A 17,580-nucleotide genomic window follows, 5' to 3' on the forward strand; every position below is an offset into this window, starting at 1 on the left:
CTGGAGAAATCCTGAAACTGCTAATACATTGCTAGATGCTGCTCCAGAACTGAGCACATATTCTCAAGCTTGTGCTTGCTAAAGCACTGCTAAATCCTTCTGCAGGACTGAGCAGATCTCCCCAAACTTGTGCTTGCTAAAGCATTGCTAAACCCTGCTCCAGGACTGAGCAGATCTCCCCAAATTTGAGCTGGCAGTCCTGGTGAGTAGTACAATGATGTGCAAGGGCATGTTTCAGTGCACTGCAGTAACAGCAAGCAGGCTCTTTCACTGTAATTATCCTACTGTGATGTATCTGCTAGGAACACATGTCTCCTCTCTGCCAGCCTCAGTACTGAATTATTAAAATGGCTAAATTTCCAAATATGACATATTAAAAGATCTACTTACATTTAAGCAGGGCTAATAGAATGGGATGACAAACAGCATGTTACTCTTGAAATAGCTGTGCTTGGAAGCTGAAATGCTTACAAGTGATCTGAAATGCACCTGGCATTGCCATTACTGAGGTTTTTCATTAAAATAACAGGTACCCAGCCCACACTGGGGGTTTGAGACATCTGAGGGATGCTCTGGCTCAAAGCACCCTGAGCACTCCAGCCCCAGTGAAGGCCAGGAGGGCTGGTTAGCATTATAGGATGCAGGTTTTTTATATTTCTTAAGCCAACACTGCAAAGAAATGTTCTGTGAAACAATCCATAGTTTAGAGAAAGACTAAGAAGAATTTTGTTATTATCTGGCTTGTTCCAAACCACAAAAAAACCCCCTTAGCTTGTCTACTGTAGGTCATCAAAATACTAAATCCTCCTTCAGGTTGCTGTCTCTTGATGTGCTTTTCAAATCTGTTCTCCATTCCCACTCCAAATCAATTCTGAAGTGAGCTGGATTTATTAAGCAATTTTAGGCATGCTATGATTTACCAGGAAGTAAAGGGACATGCACTAATTTTTACAGGAAAAAGGCAAGATAAAAAGCATTTCTCTTTTGTTGTTAAATATAAAGAGACAAAAATCAGTAAAGCAAGCCATTAGTGAAGACCGGGGAGTAAGAGGTGACTTACACTGATACCCTTTGGTAAAACTGCTCCCTGTCAAATGTGCCATGCACTGAGAGTGAGACACTGTTCCAGAAAGGAATCATTGAAAATGGTCCAATATCCCCCAGGAGCTCTAACACATTTATCCAACAGAACACAGACAGAACACTGACTGCACTTCATCCACCATCTAGCACTATAATACATTTTAACCAAGTGACAGGAATTATCACATTTCCAAGTACAGAAGTTCTTTTCCTTGGCTTAATTTCACTAGTTCCTTGATTTGCTGGACTTGGAGCAGAGCATGCAGCAGCTCTTCACATTCCACCCCTGCTAAAATGAAATAAATGCCTGCTGATGGATGTATCCACGTGTGTTTTATGTCAAAGAAAATCCCCAGGTTTGATGAACACTCACTGCAATGGTTGTCCAACAGAAACACTCAAGAACTTTCAGATTAATTCTTCCTCAAGACAACTCAATATTCATCACTGCCTCATATTACAACTCATTTTATATTTTGGTTTTACCTTGTCACCAATCACTAATCAAAACTCACACTGGGTAAGCCTTTGCTATCAAATAAGCAAGGACATATTTACACAATTAAGAGGAGCAAGACATCTGTCCTCCCCTCTTTTATACAATTCTCTCTCTGTGTTCCTAAAGCAACAATCAAGCTACTCATTACCAGTCACTCAAACATATATTAAAAATTCTGGAGAGCCTCAGTAGCCAGCCAGAAATCTTGCACTGCATTAACACGATAATTCACAATAAAGTCATCTTTCAGCATCTCAAGTAAATAGGTTCTCAGACTGGGAGAGAAATCCTCAGTTTTTTAGGCATGGAGAAGTGGTGGGAAAAAAGTTCTGGCAGAGTCAACAGTGAGGAAAGAGCTATAAATAAACCCATCAAATGGAACAGCTTTAACACGGAACTTAGGAAGCTGGCCACAGGGACTTTTGCTAAAAAGGGAGGATGTCTGAGCCACAGTTTTCCTCCCACTGCTTAAATTTATGTCTTCAAGCTGTATTAGCAGAGCAAGCATCCCTCCCACTTCAGTCTCAAGTTTCATTACCAGCAACCTGACTAATCTTAGCTTGTATTTGTAGGGTGTTTTAATGCCTGAAAGAGCTCTGGAAAACACTTCACCAAATTATTTCCTCCGTTTAGAAGAAAATGCAAGATAATTAGGGCAGGCCACAAGGGATGCACTTTGCATAGCTGCTCCCTGAATCAGCCATGCTCACCAATATTTGTGGGCATTTCACCAGAAAACAGGGCCTTTATTAATCCCCCTAGAGTGGCACTCAAATATCCACACCATGCCCAGACTAATCCAACAGCTTGGGAACTGCAGGGAAATTACATTTACTGCACTTACTCTTCTGGGTTTTTTCATATGTAAGCTATCTAAAGTCACCTCCTTTATTTTTCTCCAGGTCATTATCATGTTTTAATCCTCAGCTTCCAATTTTGTGCTCCAAATACCAGCACAGCAAGGCTGGATTCTAAACATCTCCTTATTTTCCCTAGATTTTCATCCAGTATGATACTGGTGCAAAAATAAGAACAGAGGCAAGTGGTGGCACAAGGGTATTTTTCAAAGGCAGAACAACTGTTTCAGATGACAAAAGGGAAGAGAAGCTTCAGGCAGCAGAGAAAACCAGCAGTGTCTGCCTGGGGAACACGGAGTTTGTCCACTGCAGCAGAAAAATCCAAGCCTGAGCCATTTTCTATCCACTGGTGGTGCACTGCAGAAAACTGGAGCATACAGAGATTGGAATTTCTTCAATTATATGAAGCAGCCACCCTCATCAAGATTTTCTACAAAATCATTTTAAATTAAAAACCTCCTGTTACCAGGATAATTTTGCCACATTAAATAGTGGCTGAGAAAGGTTTTGGTGAGAGGTGCTGAGCAAGGGACCTGAAAGGATTTCTGCTTGGTGGTCAAGTCCATTTTCTTACTCAAATTAGTCTTTTTGTGAAAGCCTAAGGAAGCTTCTTTTACTGTCCTTTCAAGACCAGCCACATTCAAAATGACAGCAGGGAACAAAGTCAAGATTCATGCAATACTGTCCAGACAATACAAAAAGAGTTGGCTCAAGCCTGCTTGAGCCATAAAACTCCTGTGACAGCCACTCTGCTGCCTCAAGGAAAACCAAGATTTAGCACACACTGGAGAAAACTTCAGTGCTGAAGAGAGGCAGAAAACTACCAAGATTTTCTTGCTCTGTGTTCTGCCTTTAGAGTGCTAAACTATGGTTGATCACAAGATTCTACACCTGAATTATGCACAGCTGAAAATAGATGTTTACTTGGGTCAGGCTGCAACTGCAGAGACTTCAGCTGTGCAGCTATATTTAGAGTAACAAAATGTTAATTAAGATCATCTCATTGGCAAGATCATTGGCACAAAACCCCTGCTCTGCATTCAACAGCTGGTTTCTGCCTGCAGCATCCTGCAGTGAGAAAGACAGCAGTGAGCAGACAAAACAATTCCCAGGGTTTAGACACCTTGGAGTTAGGACAGCTTTTGTACACATTACTCATTTGCACAGGGATGCTCTTGTAAAGTCAGCTCCTTTCCAAAACATAACAAAGCAGCATCATGCTAAGTGAAGGGCATTTGGTGCAAGCAGAATTAACACCCACCAAGTAAATATGAGCACAACTCCTACGCAGAATGGCACGGCCAAAGCTCTAGATTAGCTCTTGCATTTATTTTTAATTACACTGACAAGGGCAGCCTCACTCATTTTTCCATCACAAAAGGGAGTCACATGAATGGACATGTTAACAGAGACCACCCAAAATTTCTGCTGGAGGAAGGGCCAGCTGGTTTGGGCTAATGAACAGCAACAGCGACACCTAGTGCTGCTCTGCCTTCAAAGGAGTGGATTACAGAAACGTTCCAGGCACTGCATTAAGTGCACAGCACAGTTCCTCCAGGTCAGACACCAGGATGAGTGCCACAGCTCACCCAAATTCTGCATCCACAGAGAATGGGCACCCAGGAGAAGGAGCTGCCAGGGGGACACCGACCCAGCACACCACACTCCATCCTCTCAGTGCACTGCACACAGCAGTGTTCTCACCTGACATGCTCAAACTCAAGAAGGGCATGTGAAGTTTAAATAAACTCCCATGCAAATTCATTCATAAAGCAGAACCTTCTGTTCTAAAATGCACAGAAAACACTAATTTCAGGTGGCTATTAAGAAATTTGCATGGAAATGATAATTTATGAAAATGCTTTTACTGACCAGCCTGCCAGCAAGAGCTTCACAGGATACTCAAGTTGTGTTAAGAATAAAAAATCTGATTTTACATATTTGAAGAATCAAAGACTTAGAGATTCCTCCTTGTTAAACATCTGCAGGAACACCTGGGTCTGAAGTTTTCCAGCAGGGTTACACTGGTAACCTCTCTCTACACCTCTGCAGAACCAAACAATCAGCACAGGGCAACGCACAACCTAACAGGGCTGTAAGGCAAAAATAAATCAAGGTGGTTGGAAACTGGCTGAGAGGAAAAAAGTTCTCAAAGTAAGCAAACAAGATCTGAGTTATTTCCTAACCCTACTCATTTTTGAAGGCTTTTTATTGGTATCTAGTTGTCAAAACTCAGCCCAGTTTCTCCATCTCTTTAATGAAATAATCACTGTAATAGCCAGATCTTCTTTGACTCGAGGCTTTATTGGAATTCCTCTTGGAATTACTTTCCTAAACACCAACACAGAAACAAAAGTAACACGCTGAAAAAAATTACCTGGGGTTACAGTTAGCTGAAAGTAATGGAGCTTGTTTGGGTCAGGAAAATTCACTTTACATGTACCTGTGAAGCAAAAGAACAATTTACATCAGAAAGGAGTTCTCCTCTGCTGGCTGACATGAGGAGACAAGTCTGTCATGGTTATTTTATCATCCATATTCTGCAGTCTTTGGCTTCTGAACCCATCAGGCTGGCTGTTCCTTTTCTGTAGCCAAGGAGCTGAACAGTACCATAGCTATAAATCCTATGTGCCTGAAAAAACCTACCTGGAGCTGTACACAGACCCTGGTACTGCACTCACATTGTAGTAACTGAAATCTCACATTCTGCTGGTATTTGTTACCCTATAACAGAACCCACACTGAAAAAGGCTTACCTAAAATTACTCTCTGTAAATTTAAATTCTCTATAACTGCCATTAAGGAAGGCTTATATCTCAAGTAAGATTCCAGGTCTAAATCCATCATTATCTTGCCTTTTTTTAAAATTATTTTTTAGGGAATATGGATCACTCTTAAAAAATTAGTTTTCACAAGTATTTTCACTATTAACAAAGACATCAGGTTACATCTGGAAGTGAAAAAACTGCAGGTTGACTTTAAACCCTGAGAGCTGAGCTATTTGCTCTGCCCCTAAATCAGAATCTCCTGGTTTGAAAATGAGAGAATAAAGAAAAAACACAAGTGAGGCACTAATTGCACCCTCGAGTCCCAGAAACCTTTTGGGCACTTTTATAAAAGTTTTGCTGCACTCCCCAGCAATTAAAAACTGGAGGCAAATTATCAATACTCCTTCCAAAGGACACTAATGAGGGTCCAGTTCTCCACAGTCCCATAACAGGAAGCAACAGAGAAAAATCTGTTCAAGCCAGAGTGGTGGAGCTTTGCACAGTTAACAAACACCATCAGCATTCACACTTCAGTCAAAATGTTCACTTCAATGCTCCCTTCCCCCTTAAAATGCATACTATTAAATGTTATACTCACAAGGTAAATTAGCTTCAAGGTCTGCAACCTCTGTTGAAAGAAAAAAAAAAGAAATAAACCCATTATTTATGCAAGCATAAAGCCCTTCTTCAAGCCCAAATTGACAGATCTAATTTAAACCACCCCATAAATCCAATTTTACTTAAAAATATAATTAAGCTGCAGTGGAAGTTTACCTTGAAATTTCTCTTTAAGCCACTCAATTCATTACTAAAATGCTCATCTGCCCTACAGACATGGGAAATGCACCCTGCTTTGATGGGGAGCTCAGCTCTGCCATGACTGAAGCACCAGGGCTGCTACCTCAGAGAGCACAGGCATTTCCAAAGCACAAGTTTTGTTACTGATATGCACTCCTATTCAATTACATTTTCCTTTTATTTATTTCCTGAGCTTAAAATTCATAAAAGAAAGGAAGCATCCTGATTCTGTTCCACAGCCCCTAGGAAATGAAGTTTTGAGGGTATTCCTAAGCCTTGCCAAGACACCTTCCCTGGAAAAATCCCTGCTTTTGTGAATTTTATTGAAATCTTACTTCCAATTTCTCATGAACCAGATGCATCAAGGTATCTCCCCACTTTACTTCTGAAGTCCAAGGAAATAAAATTGAGTATATTTTTGTCCTTTCCTGTGGTCTTATTTTCCATTTCTAACTTTGCTTTCAGGCCCCCCCAGACACAGCCCATTTACTTGAGCTGACAACCTGCAGGATATTTCAGTTCCAACTCTCAAAACCACACATCTGAAGGCAACTGTCACTCAGAATCCCTGGCACTGAATCCAAACTGACCTCATCACAACTCTCACTAACTCTCCAGAGCTTCTCCTGCCATCCATGCTTACCAAACCTGGCATTTGGGAATGATGTTTATTTGACTCCCATTTCCCTTGTGCTTGGCACACCCTGCACCTGCAGCCTACTACACCAAGAGAAAAAAAAACCACCAAAACAGAAGCATTGTGCTTCACACTTACATAAAATATTCACAACTTCACTCTTTTAAAACCCCACACGTGCAGCCAGAGCTGATTTAACCAAAGCCATGCACTGAAAGACAACACTGGAGCCATACTTTTGCTAAAGTACTGTCTTTATAAAATATACACACACAAAAATGTAATTGCAGCTGTAATCAAGGACTTTATTTCCATTTTCCCTTCCTGGTTGATAAAAAAAGATGTGACAACCAACCCCTGAAGGCTGCAGCTATGTAAACTTTTCCCAAGATTATTCCCTCACTCCTTCCTTTAAATTCACCAGCCTTTCACAGTGGCACAACAATCTCCACTGCAGTGCAAAGTTTAGGACCTGGTTCAATTATTTGAAGGTGTTGACTGCTTTCCTTTATTGCCTTCTGTGCTTGTGTGATGTTCACCTCAATGAATCCTGCCTGCCCTCTCCTGATCCCAAAAAAAGGAGACATTTAAGGGCAGAGCATGCTCAGTCCCAGCAGGGGCTGAGCAGCTCTGCCTCCTGCAAGGCTCAGCAGAGTTTACAGCCACCAGAGTTCCTCTCAAGTGTGAAAATTCCCTGTGATGTGCTCACACTCCTGTGTTTCTCTCTGCCTTGGCCCAGGAATGAGTGGTTTTTCTTGTGAAAACACGAGAACAAAATGCCCACACCCAGCAGAAGGCAGCACTGTGCTCCTTCTCTGAAGATGTGCAAACAGGTGGGAATGCTGCGCTAATAAACCCACACAAAACTTTTGGAAACAAAGACAAATGGCCCAAAATTGAGGTTTCTAATGAACTCTGCAACAAACCACAAACTAAGAATGAAACAACCTCATGAAGACAAAGCAGATAAAGATCTGCTTCAATAATCTGAATGGGTACAGCAGCATCAAGTAAGGCAATGTTACTATAACTGTGCCACATGAACAACCACTGGTGATTCACCAATTAACATGCACATTTAACAGGCCAAAGCTCAGTGTTTGAGGGTTTTCCAAATTCTGTGTCTCTCTGGTGGTGACAGCATTGACATTAGAGCCATTTCAGTATGCTGCTGCTCAGAAAGCAAACATTTTGACCAGAGCATTCAAGCTCCATTGAGATTCTGATGTTCTAACTCACACATTTTCTGCACAAATCAATACCTCTGGCATGAGCATTCTGTAAGAAAACACCCCTGGTGCAGGCTGCCAACCTATTTAGCAGAGATTTGTGAACAAGCAAAGCATTGAAGTGCCAGAGCTCCAATGCACTGAACTCCCAAGAGCTCCAAAAGCTTCACTAAATTAAAGAACAAACTTTTTTCTAATCTATTTCCTAGTTACAGTACCTTATAAATATTTTTCAGCCTATTAACTTCTACCACACAATACCACTATTACTTGTAATCACCTATATTTTTTCTCATGTAGTCCTCCAATACATCTTTCCCAATTTTAATTTTCTAAGATATCCAGCCTTTTATAACTTTATGTATCTATTTTTATATTATTTCTATTATTTTATCTTAATATTATATAACCTATATATGTGTGTGTATATTTTTAATAACCTTTTTTGTTTACATTCTGCTTTGACCTAAAGTGTAGGCTAAAAGTAAATTATCAGAATTGCTCTGGGTAGATGCCACTTATCACTGACCAGAACATTTCTTTCCTACATAAAAGCATCTCCTGTCTGTGGTGTAATATGTCACTGTTACAGTATTTTAAAACTTGTTAAAACTTATTTCTATTTCAATCTCTCTCAACAATATCATCTGTATTCCATAACCTCCCAAAGTCAACACACCTTATTTTGGTGTTTACAGACAAATATACAAGACTGTATAAACTTTCTATCAAGTTTTAAAAATTCTTTACAAATCCATTTCCCACACAAACTTACAAGTTTTTCTGAGCTCTGCTTTCAAGAAATGACTGTCCCTACAGCTGAACAGTGAAGAAAATTCAGTTTGAGTACTTTTCATGGTAATTTTGTGGAGAATCTGCATCTGTGTCTCAATTCACACCATTAAGACAGGAGACAACCAGAACACCCAAGTGGCAGGAACTCTGAGAGTCCATCTGGTGTTCCCAAAACCTGGTGTGACCTGCTGCAGGAGCAGCCCCAGTGGAGGTGGGTGTGCAGATCCTTCTCCTGACCCAGCACACACTTGAGCAGTTCCAAATCTATTTTAAACCATCAAAAAGGAGAGGCTTAAACTTAAACCCAACACAAACACTGCAAGAGCTGAATGCAAACAGATTGTGGCTCAGCTTTTCTCTCTCCTGTACAGCTCCTGAGCTGCTTCTAAGCCTAACAGAAGCAGCCAGAGTTATTTATAAATGATTTCACAAACAATAACTCTCCCTGCCCATGACAGTTCTCCAGACAGAAATAGGAACACTCCTGCTGTGTGTACAAGGTTTATGAATGCTCAGTGCACACACCACAGCCCCACTGCTCTGCTCTCTCTCCCCAAGTCAGAATTTAGCACTGCTTTGTTTACTAAGCCTTCCACAAAAATCGGACTCTATGCTTGATTTTGGAGCTGGAGTTTGGTTTTAAGTACACCAAATAAAAGCATTATTTCCTCAAGTGAACAGTCTCACCCACAGCAGTACTACTCTCTAGTTTTGTTTAAAAAGCCCCCTCTCCTGTTTAGGTCCCTGAAGATTAAATACTTCGACATTAATAAAAATTCCATTTTCTAAGTACTAATTCTAATACTCTATTAATTCCAGAAATACTGTTCGCCTCCTCATTCTTATCCATCTCTCTTTATAGCATTCCCTGCTTAACTCCTCTGAACTGCACAGACCAGTGTAAGAAAAAAAGTATTTTCTCACCTCTCAACTCTCCTCACCTGTTTTTGTGAGGAGGGATATTATTATTTTTAAAGGCTTGAAGAAAACAAATAAATGGTTTCCCTCATTTTTAGTTACAATGGATATTCACCTCACTTTCACCATCAGTTTCCCCAATTCCATTCTCTCAGGCTTAAACAGAGGCACACATTAAATATTTTCTGGTTACATAAATATAGTGGTAAAAGCCACAGATATTGAAGACAACCAAGGAATAAACCTTGTTACCTCATTTTCGCATATATTATTTCAAGTTGCCACAATCAAACTAAGCAGTAGCAGGAATATAAAAGTAAATTATGAAGTTTCTGTACAATACCAAAAATGCAATGTAAGTGACAGCCTTTGTGATCCATGAGCTGCTGCTGCCATCCTGGTGCTCTCTATCTTCAATTCCATTTAGCAATCACCTTCATTATACAATATTAATCTTAAACACCACCTGGGTTTGTCCTCAGCCCTTTTTAAATTTCAGAAAGGATTTGCCTTTCAAGCTCAGCACTGCACGCTTGCCATGAGGAGCAGTCATGTGGCCCCTGCTCCCAGCTTAATGAAGTTCCCCTCAGAGATGAACAGGACATTAAAAATTGCCTCTGCAGCACAGAACAAAATGAAAGCTGCTGAAGCAATTGTACTGCTTGCTCGATTTTAATTTGGGCACTGGGCTTACAGAATTAGGGCCTTACTCTCCAACTGAGCCTAGATGGAAATGCAGTGAGAACAGATGAACAGATGAGTCACACGGAATTTTGAACAAAGCTGTGCTTTACTAGACCCTCTCTACAGCTGGAAAAGAACATCCAAATGACTCAGAATTACTTCCCTAGATATAAAACTTTAGTGACAGAGAGATTTCTATTCATAATACATCCATAAAACAACCCAAGTGTCCTGAGACATGACTGACATCTCAATCTGTAGCAATGCTGGATAGAAGCAGTCAAAGGAAGAACATAAGGAAAAACCAACAAAGGGCACCAGTACTTTAAGAGCAGCTTTCCCCAGAAGTGGAACAAAGCCTGTTTAACGTTCATCCATCAATAAAGTCAAGGTCAGTGCCTGACACCACTATTTCCAACACCAACTGAATGTTTCTTCACACCCATAGTGCAAATAGCTATCATACCTAAATTAGCACTTATTTTTAGCACTTACTTTTCCTACTTTCAGGCATGCATGCCATGTCTTTAAAAGTCTGTAAGCATCATCTGCACTTGTCAGTGGCTGGGGTGCTGGTCATCACCTCAATCAAAACAGAAATGATCAGGCAGAGCACACAACACAGCTGAGGGCTGCAGGGGTACCAGTGTGCCAACACATCCCTCAGGGATCTGCACTGCCTTCCTGCACTGGACTCTCTATCACACAAACAAGGCTGTCTGCAATTCACCTCCACAAAAAAACCACAGTCTGTGTCTGGGCAACACCCTTAGCAAGGCTGGCAGACATCTGTCTGCAGGATTTATTAGATGATCCCTCATTTACTGTGGAGCAGGGACAGGACAGTGGTGCTTCACCACTGGCAGAACACTCCGGGCCTTTTCTCTCCTCCTCCTCCCTTGCTGAAGGCCAGGATTTCTCTTCTTTTATGCAGGAGAGATTATTTTCTGATTTGTTGCCAGGACACTGACCTGATGGAGCCTTTCCCCTGTTCTGCCACTGTCATCTGTTTGTAACTCCAGCCAAAACACACACCAGTGACAACTTCTACTTACAGCTACTCTTCCAGGCTCCTGCTGGCTTTGGGATCCATCACAACAGCCTAAATTCAGCTCTTGCAGCTCCATAGCCAAGCTCCAGCTGCAGCAGCATCCCTGTTGCGTGCACACCTTCAGCAGGCAGCTCTGCACTCCTGTCCAAACTCATTCCTGCCATCTTTGCATGACCTAGCAACACCATCAGCATCACAAGCTCACTCCTCTCAGTCTCACCACATCGTAGGTGCTGCTGCAGCTCGTCTGTCTGAAAGGCTGAAGCAAATTCTAAAAACTTGTAAGCAAATGGTTTACATTTCACTTTTCACATCCCCAAAAAGCCTTTCCCACTGCTTTCCCCTCTCACTGCCAGCAGCTCCACTGGAATGATCTGCTTCTCCTGTCAGGCCCATTTCACCCAGAAACCACCCTCAGCACACTGACAGCTGCTCCCACAGCTCTCCTGGGGAGATATTTTAATATGTCTTCCCATGTATACATACACATGTGTTACCTTTGCACATTTGTGTGTATATCCATGTATATATTTATATATATATATATTTTGTGTATGTGTGTGCATTAACCTGAACACACTATAAAACAGTGCATGTTATTATCTTGAATCTATATTATGTTTATAGCTGATTAATAATTAATATAACACTCAAGTGCTTTTATTATTAAGTTCTGCTAAATCTTTTAGATATAACTGCTGAGCCCAAGCCTGAGACTGGGTCCAGCTGCACTGAGACTCCTCCCTGAGGAGTTTAGAAAGGAAGGAATTTCACCCTGAACCTCCTGACTCAATCAGGAGTTTCCTTTACCTTTTTCCCTTTCCTCTTTTCATTCCAGCCTCTGCACGTATCACCCTGAATTGACCCTAATTTTATTTTCCTTTACATGCATTACCCATGCAGTAAGCAGTATGCTTACCAACCTTTGTTGTGCTTTTGCAAATTCCTGTTAAGGCACATTTTCACCAATGCCTTTGATGGTGACTAAGTGACCTACACCACTCACTTCACAGCAGGGATGCAACTTCCAGGCACAATCAGATCAGGATCCAGCCCTCAGCCATGTGAGCACTGACCTGCTTTTAACATTTGTCAGTCTGGGACTCATTCAATACTTAGTCTGAACTCAGTTAGTTTAAATACTTAGTTTTACTAAGTATTTTTAATTTACAGGTTTTTTTTATTTACTTTTATTTAAATAGCTGGTTTGCTATCACAGCCACAGCAACTACAATTACAAAGTCAGTATTAAATTTCTACATTCTCTTCCTCCCCTGAACACTTGGGTATGGGTTTGTAAAACATGATTGCTCTAAGGGCAGAGTAAAATTTCTTTGCCCCCTCACATGAAGGGTATTTATTTCACACTGTTATCTTCCCCTCAAGTCCTGTAGGTTAGGGAAAATCTCAGATTATGTATATTTAGTAATTTGGCTTTGTAGCTTAGCCTGGTTAAACAGCTTATTTCTCCTGCCTGAATCATTCCCCCTCGATGAGGATTTCCAAATTGGAAGAGTGATCAAAATAATTATTTAAAGCATGTGGAACTTCCCTGTCCTTAAAAAATACAGGGAGAAAATTGTGGACACAACATTCCTACAGCCCAGGTGAGGCACTTCCAGTGCACTGAGGCAGCAGTGTTTGCAGTGACACCTTGCTCCAGATACCTGACAGAATTTACCCTAATTTAGGAAAAAACCATATGCAGTGCTAGTTAGGTAATCTCAGTCAGGCAATTATAGCCATGTCAGCCTCAAATCACTCTGAAACAAGAACAGGAAATGTGGATTTCCTCTGACTGGCATGAATCCCAACAGTGCCAGCTTCAACAGCAGAGTATTTGCTACTGATCATTTTCAGCAGAAACTTCAACCTAAACAACACATTCCTGCGCCACTAATATTCAACTGTTACCAGAGGGACTGAACCTACTTTAAATCCACAGTAACTGCACGCTGTCAGCACCTATGGATTTTTAAATGTAGTATTATCTATGCTACAAAAAAAAAAATCAGTGAAGGAAAGAGCTGTCTAACAATGAAACAGTTTAATTATTGTTTCATTAACTACCCCATTTACCCCCAAGTGCCAAACAGTAGGTTTGGGGCTTCTTTTCCACCAGCCTACAGCAGTCTTCTTAAAACACACCACACTGCAATCACTGGTTTATTATTCACAACTTCACACTCAACTTGTAGTGACTCCAGGCCTAGAAAAATCTCTCTCTGTACTGCTTTTTAAAATCTTGTTAAAGTGTGCTGCCTCTGACCTGTGCCATTAAAACCACTGTTGTGACTTTCAGGGTGCTTTTTCCTGTGACAGGCAGTTATAGTTTTGCTCAAAAACCACCTTCATACCAAGGCAGACAGACTTCTGTTGACATTCTCCTCCTCTACATTCAATGCCATTCATGTGGCAATTATTTATCATGTTTTAATTGATGATGGACTAATCTTCAATGGAGTAAGGAAGACACTTGTTTTTATTGAATGATGAAAATCAAAACAAGTGTCCTGCTGTCATCACAATGGGAAATAACTGACATAGACTCCAGGGATTTCAGAAGGCTAATAATGATTTTCTTTATTAAGAAAATTATCTTTTAATCTTTATTAAGATTAAAATCATTGCTTTTTATACCCTAGTTCACTACAGGCGTATCTAATTGGTCCTTGAATTAAAGCACCATCACCATTGACCAATTAAGAAACCACCCTTTGGCAAACAAATCTCCATAACACATTCCACATGCTCACACCACCAGGTAAGAATTGTTTCTCATTCTTGGCTCTGATCGTCTCACAGCCTTTCCCAGAGCGATGCCTGGGGAAGTGTCTGTTCCTCTCAGCCAGCAGAGAGCTGCTGCCACATCCTACAGCACATTTCAAAAACACCTCTGGGAACTTATAGGCAATTCAGTGCTGCTGACTGAAAGCAGTGAGCCCAGCCTATTGCAATTTCGTGTCACCTTTAACGAGCAGCTTGTCCCGGACAGACACCCTGCGGGTGGAGTCCGCCGCTGGGGTGGGCGCACGGGGGCCTCTGACGCCGTCATCCCGCTTCAGCTTGCTTGCCAGAGTTAGCATCCCTGCTGCTTCCCTCCTGCAACACAACACAGGGACAGTCACACGCCTGGGGCACGAGCGCCACAGCTCAGAGGTGCTGAGGTGCCTCAAGCTTGGCTTTTGTGTTTTCTAGACTCTGTGCTGCTGCAGGGTGTAACTCTGAGGTTCACACCGAGTGTTGGCGAGCTCCCTTCACAGGGCAGGCAGGCAGAACAATCCTTTCCCAGCTTGTCCAAGGACAGCTGTTACAAGCTCCAGGCCCAAAATGTACAAACAATGAACTGAAGAGAGAAAAACAAGAAGGATGGACCTTCATATCCTGAAGCTATAACTGGACAATTAACTCCAATATACAAATGGACCAGAACTCATAAAAGTGAGAGACCCTGTGACCTGTTGCCCATTTTGTGACCATTTTGGTTCATTTTGGGTGCAGCCCTGGCTGGGCTCTTGTGCTGCCCAAGGTGGATCCATCAAGACCTCCTAATAAATCCCTGCTTTATTCTTTAGCTCTGCCGGCCTCTGTCCCAGGTCAGAGCTGACCAAGGATTGAAGGAACAGAGATGCTGCACTCAGTGAGGTGAACAAAGGTGGGGATGGCCCCAGCACCTGAGGAATGAGCTTGTTTGGGCTGGGAGCACATGCAGTGCATCAGGCCAAGAGGAAATCCAGTTTTCTGAGAGAGGCCAGGCTCACATCAGTGTTTACAGCCCCATCTCACTGCCTGACACTGCTCCTTCCAAAGAGCTGCTGTGAAAACACCCCTGTGAGGGGGGCTCCCCTGCACACCTCACAGACAACACCCACAGCTGCCTTTTGCCTGGCCAAAAGGGAAAAAGATAACCAGGAGAAAGGGCAGGGATTCCTGGAACAACCAGGACGTGAGCTCTGAGACAGCTCCCAGGGCACAGGACTGAGGTGCAGACTGCAGTCACCCACACAGCACTAAAACCTGACACACAGAGACCAAGGCACTGAAATGAAGAGATGCTCCTGCTGTGCCAGCCATCCACTCTGGGAAATCACACACTGCTGAATTCATTCCAGTGAAAGGTGCCCAAGGTGCCAAAGCCACGAGGCCAAAACACCCAACCTGTCACGGCTTCACATGTTTTGGTGCTGCTCTCAGTAGAGGGCAACTCCTCCTCCTTTAACATTTTGGCTAAAACCAACACAGTGCTGACAAAACCCAAACCCCCAAACAGCTAAAATGGTAGGGGAGCTGCTTATTATTTAAATCATACCAATTAATTCAACCAAATAAAGGGGAGGGAAGTGCAAAAAGCCAGGGTATAATCTTTACTTGGAGGCTGAGAAGGACTTAACAGAAAAGTGAGCAACAGAGCTTAAAAAAAAATAGGAAATAAACTATTTCACAACAGTCCCTAACAGCAGGAAACTCTGGTGAGATCCACACGAAGGTCAAGCTCCCTGACGCTGACAAGTGATGTGTGTGTGAGCTTCAAGATGTATGTTTAAAAACAAAAGTACAGCTCAGGGCAGATGTAAAACCCAGCTGGCTGAAGCGAAACAAACTGTAGGTTTTACCCCGGAGGAAGGAATAAGCAGAACAAAACAGCCCATTTTTCCCCGGAAAAGGAAGAGCGAGCAGCTTCTTTTTTAATAAAAATATATTAAAAAAAAAAAAAGAAAAAAAAAGAGGGGAGCAGGGGTCTGAAAAGTAATGAACGCGGCCATAAATTAAAAACCCGGAAAAAAAAAAATGCCTGTAAGCCGCAGACCAGCTGTTCCCTCAAAAATGCCCCCATCTTTCACCTTCGATGGGCTTTAGACGCCTAAATACCTTTCCAACTTGTCCTGAACAACCAGGAAACCCAAGAGGAGTACGACCAGTCTGGAAAAGAAATTATTCGCCTCGGCAGCATCCCAAATTCTAATAAAACCCAGCAAGAAAGCACTGCCAGACCGCAGGTAAAGCTTTACCGAGGAGGCAGAGGAGCAAGGGATGTGCTTATTTCTAAGGAAGGCAGCAAGAGCCCGGGGAATTCTGCAGCTCCCAGAGCCAGGGCAGCCCCTCCGCCAGGCACGGCGCTGAGGGGCCGGGAGCCGCGGCCTGGCGGGCCGGCCGACGCGGGGACAGCGGGAGCGGCCAGGCCCGAGCCCAAGCTGCGGGAAGCGGGGCAGCCCGCACGTACCTGAGCGCGGCGTCAGGGCCCGGCAGCCGCGGCCAACACCATCCCCGGCGCCGGCCCGGGGAGCGGCGGCGGCGGCGGCTCCTCCTTCCTCCTCCGCCGCCTCTTCCTCCTCCCCTCACGGCCCAGATCTCGCGAGAGCCCGGGCCGGGCAGCGGAGTGCCCCAGCAGCCATCTCGCGAGAGTTTGTGGGGGGAGGCCGTTAGCCGCCGGGAGGGCGGCGCCATGTCGGGGCGGCCGCTGAGGGGCCCCTCAGGCGGCGCCGCCATGTTGGGGCGCTCCCTCAGCGCTCCCTCAGCGCCAGCGGGGTGCCGCAGTGCCTGGGGGAACTTATGTCATTTATCTGTCCTCAGGGCCAATTTTGTCGCCTTTTGTAAACAGAATCACACAGTCCTTAAGGTTAGGAAGGATCTCTGAGATCGCGGCTTTGGCGGATCTTCACCGTGCCACCCCGCCCGCGGCACTGAGTGCCCCATCCTGCAATACCTCCTTCCTCGCTTAAGGAATGAGTCGTTCCCTAAACACCTCCGGGGATGCTGATCCCACCACCTTCCTGGCCAGCCGTTCCCCATAAATTCCCTTATTTTCCCGTCCCCTCACACTGCTGTGGAAAGGGGGGTGATTTGGCCACAATATAAATTAATGCTGAGTCTGCGGCAAATAGGAGCACACCAAGAGGGAGAAAAAGGATTGCTCAGGAGCAGAGCTTAGCCAGGCTACAGCGTTTCCCTTGGTTAAGGAAAATCTACTATTAATTAAATCTACTATTAATTAAATTAATCTACTAATCTACCTAATTTAATCTACTATTTGTACACTCCAGCAGCAGAGGAGTGGAAGACTAATGAATCAGATGGAACAGTCAATGTGTCAATAATATCAATATGCAACAGTCAATTGTGAGAAAAATGACTCACTATTTAAAATTTTTATAAAAGTTTATTAAGGGATAAAACCCAATACTGGGGTGCTTGGCTATTCGCCAAAATAAAAATAAATAAATAAAAACTTCACCCATGTTCTCTATATACTGTTACATTACA

At 43.0% G+C, this 17,580-nt stretch overlaps 1 protein-coding gene across 7 annotated transcripts in view; it reads right to left on the reverse strand.

The window, feature by feature from the left end:
* The window catches only part of UBE2F (ubiquitin conjugating enzyme E2 F (putative)), a 54,702-nt gene extending 38,027 nt beyond the window's left edge, over window positions 1-16,675 (reverse strand). For all 7 annotated transcript variants that reach the window (XM_064433577.1, XM_064433576.1, XM_064433579.1 and 4 more), the window contains exons 1-4: window positions 16,541-16,675; window positions 14,288-14,421; window positions 5,806-5,835; window positions 4,817-4,882 (exon numbers count right to left, since the gene is read on the reverse strand). In XM_064433577.1, coding sequence (XP_064289647.1) covers window positions 4,817-4,882; window positions 5,806-5,835; window positions 14,288-14,405 — 214 coding nt within the window. In that variant the 5' untranslated portion in view covers window positions 14,406-14,421; window positions 16,541-16,675. The remainder of the gene's footprint in view (window positions 1-4,816; window positions 4,883-5,805; window positions 5,836-14,287; window positions 14,422-16,540) is intronic.
* Window positions 16,676-17,580: the final 905 nt, after the last annotated feature.

Source organism: Passer domesticus, chromosome 10 (genome assembly GCF_036417665.1).
Source record: "Passer domesticus isolate bPasDom1 chromosome 10, bPasDom1.hap1, whole genome shotgun sequence".
NCBI lineage: Eukaryota > Metazoa > Chordata > Aves > Passeriformes > Passeridae > Passer > Passer domesticus.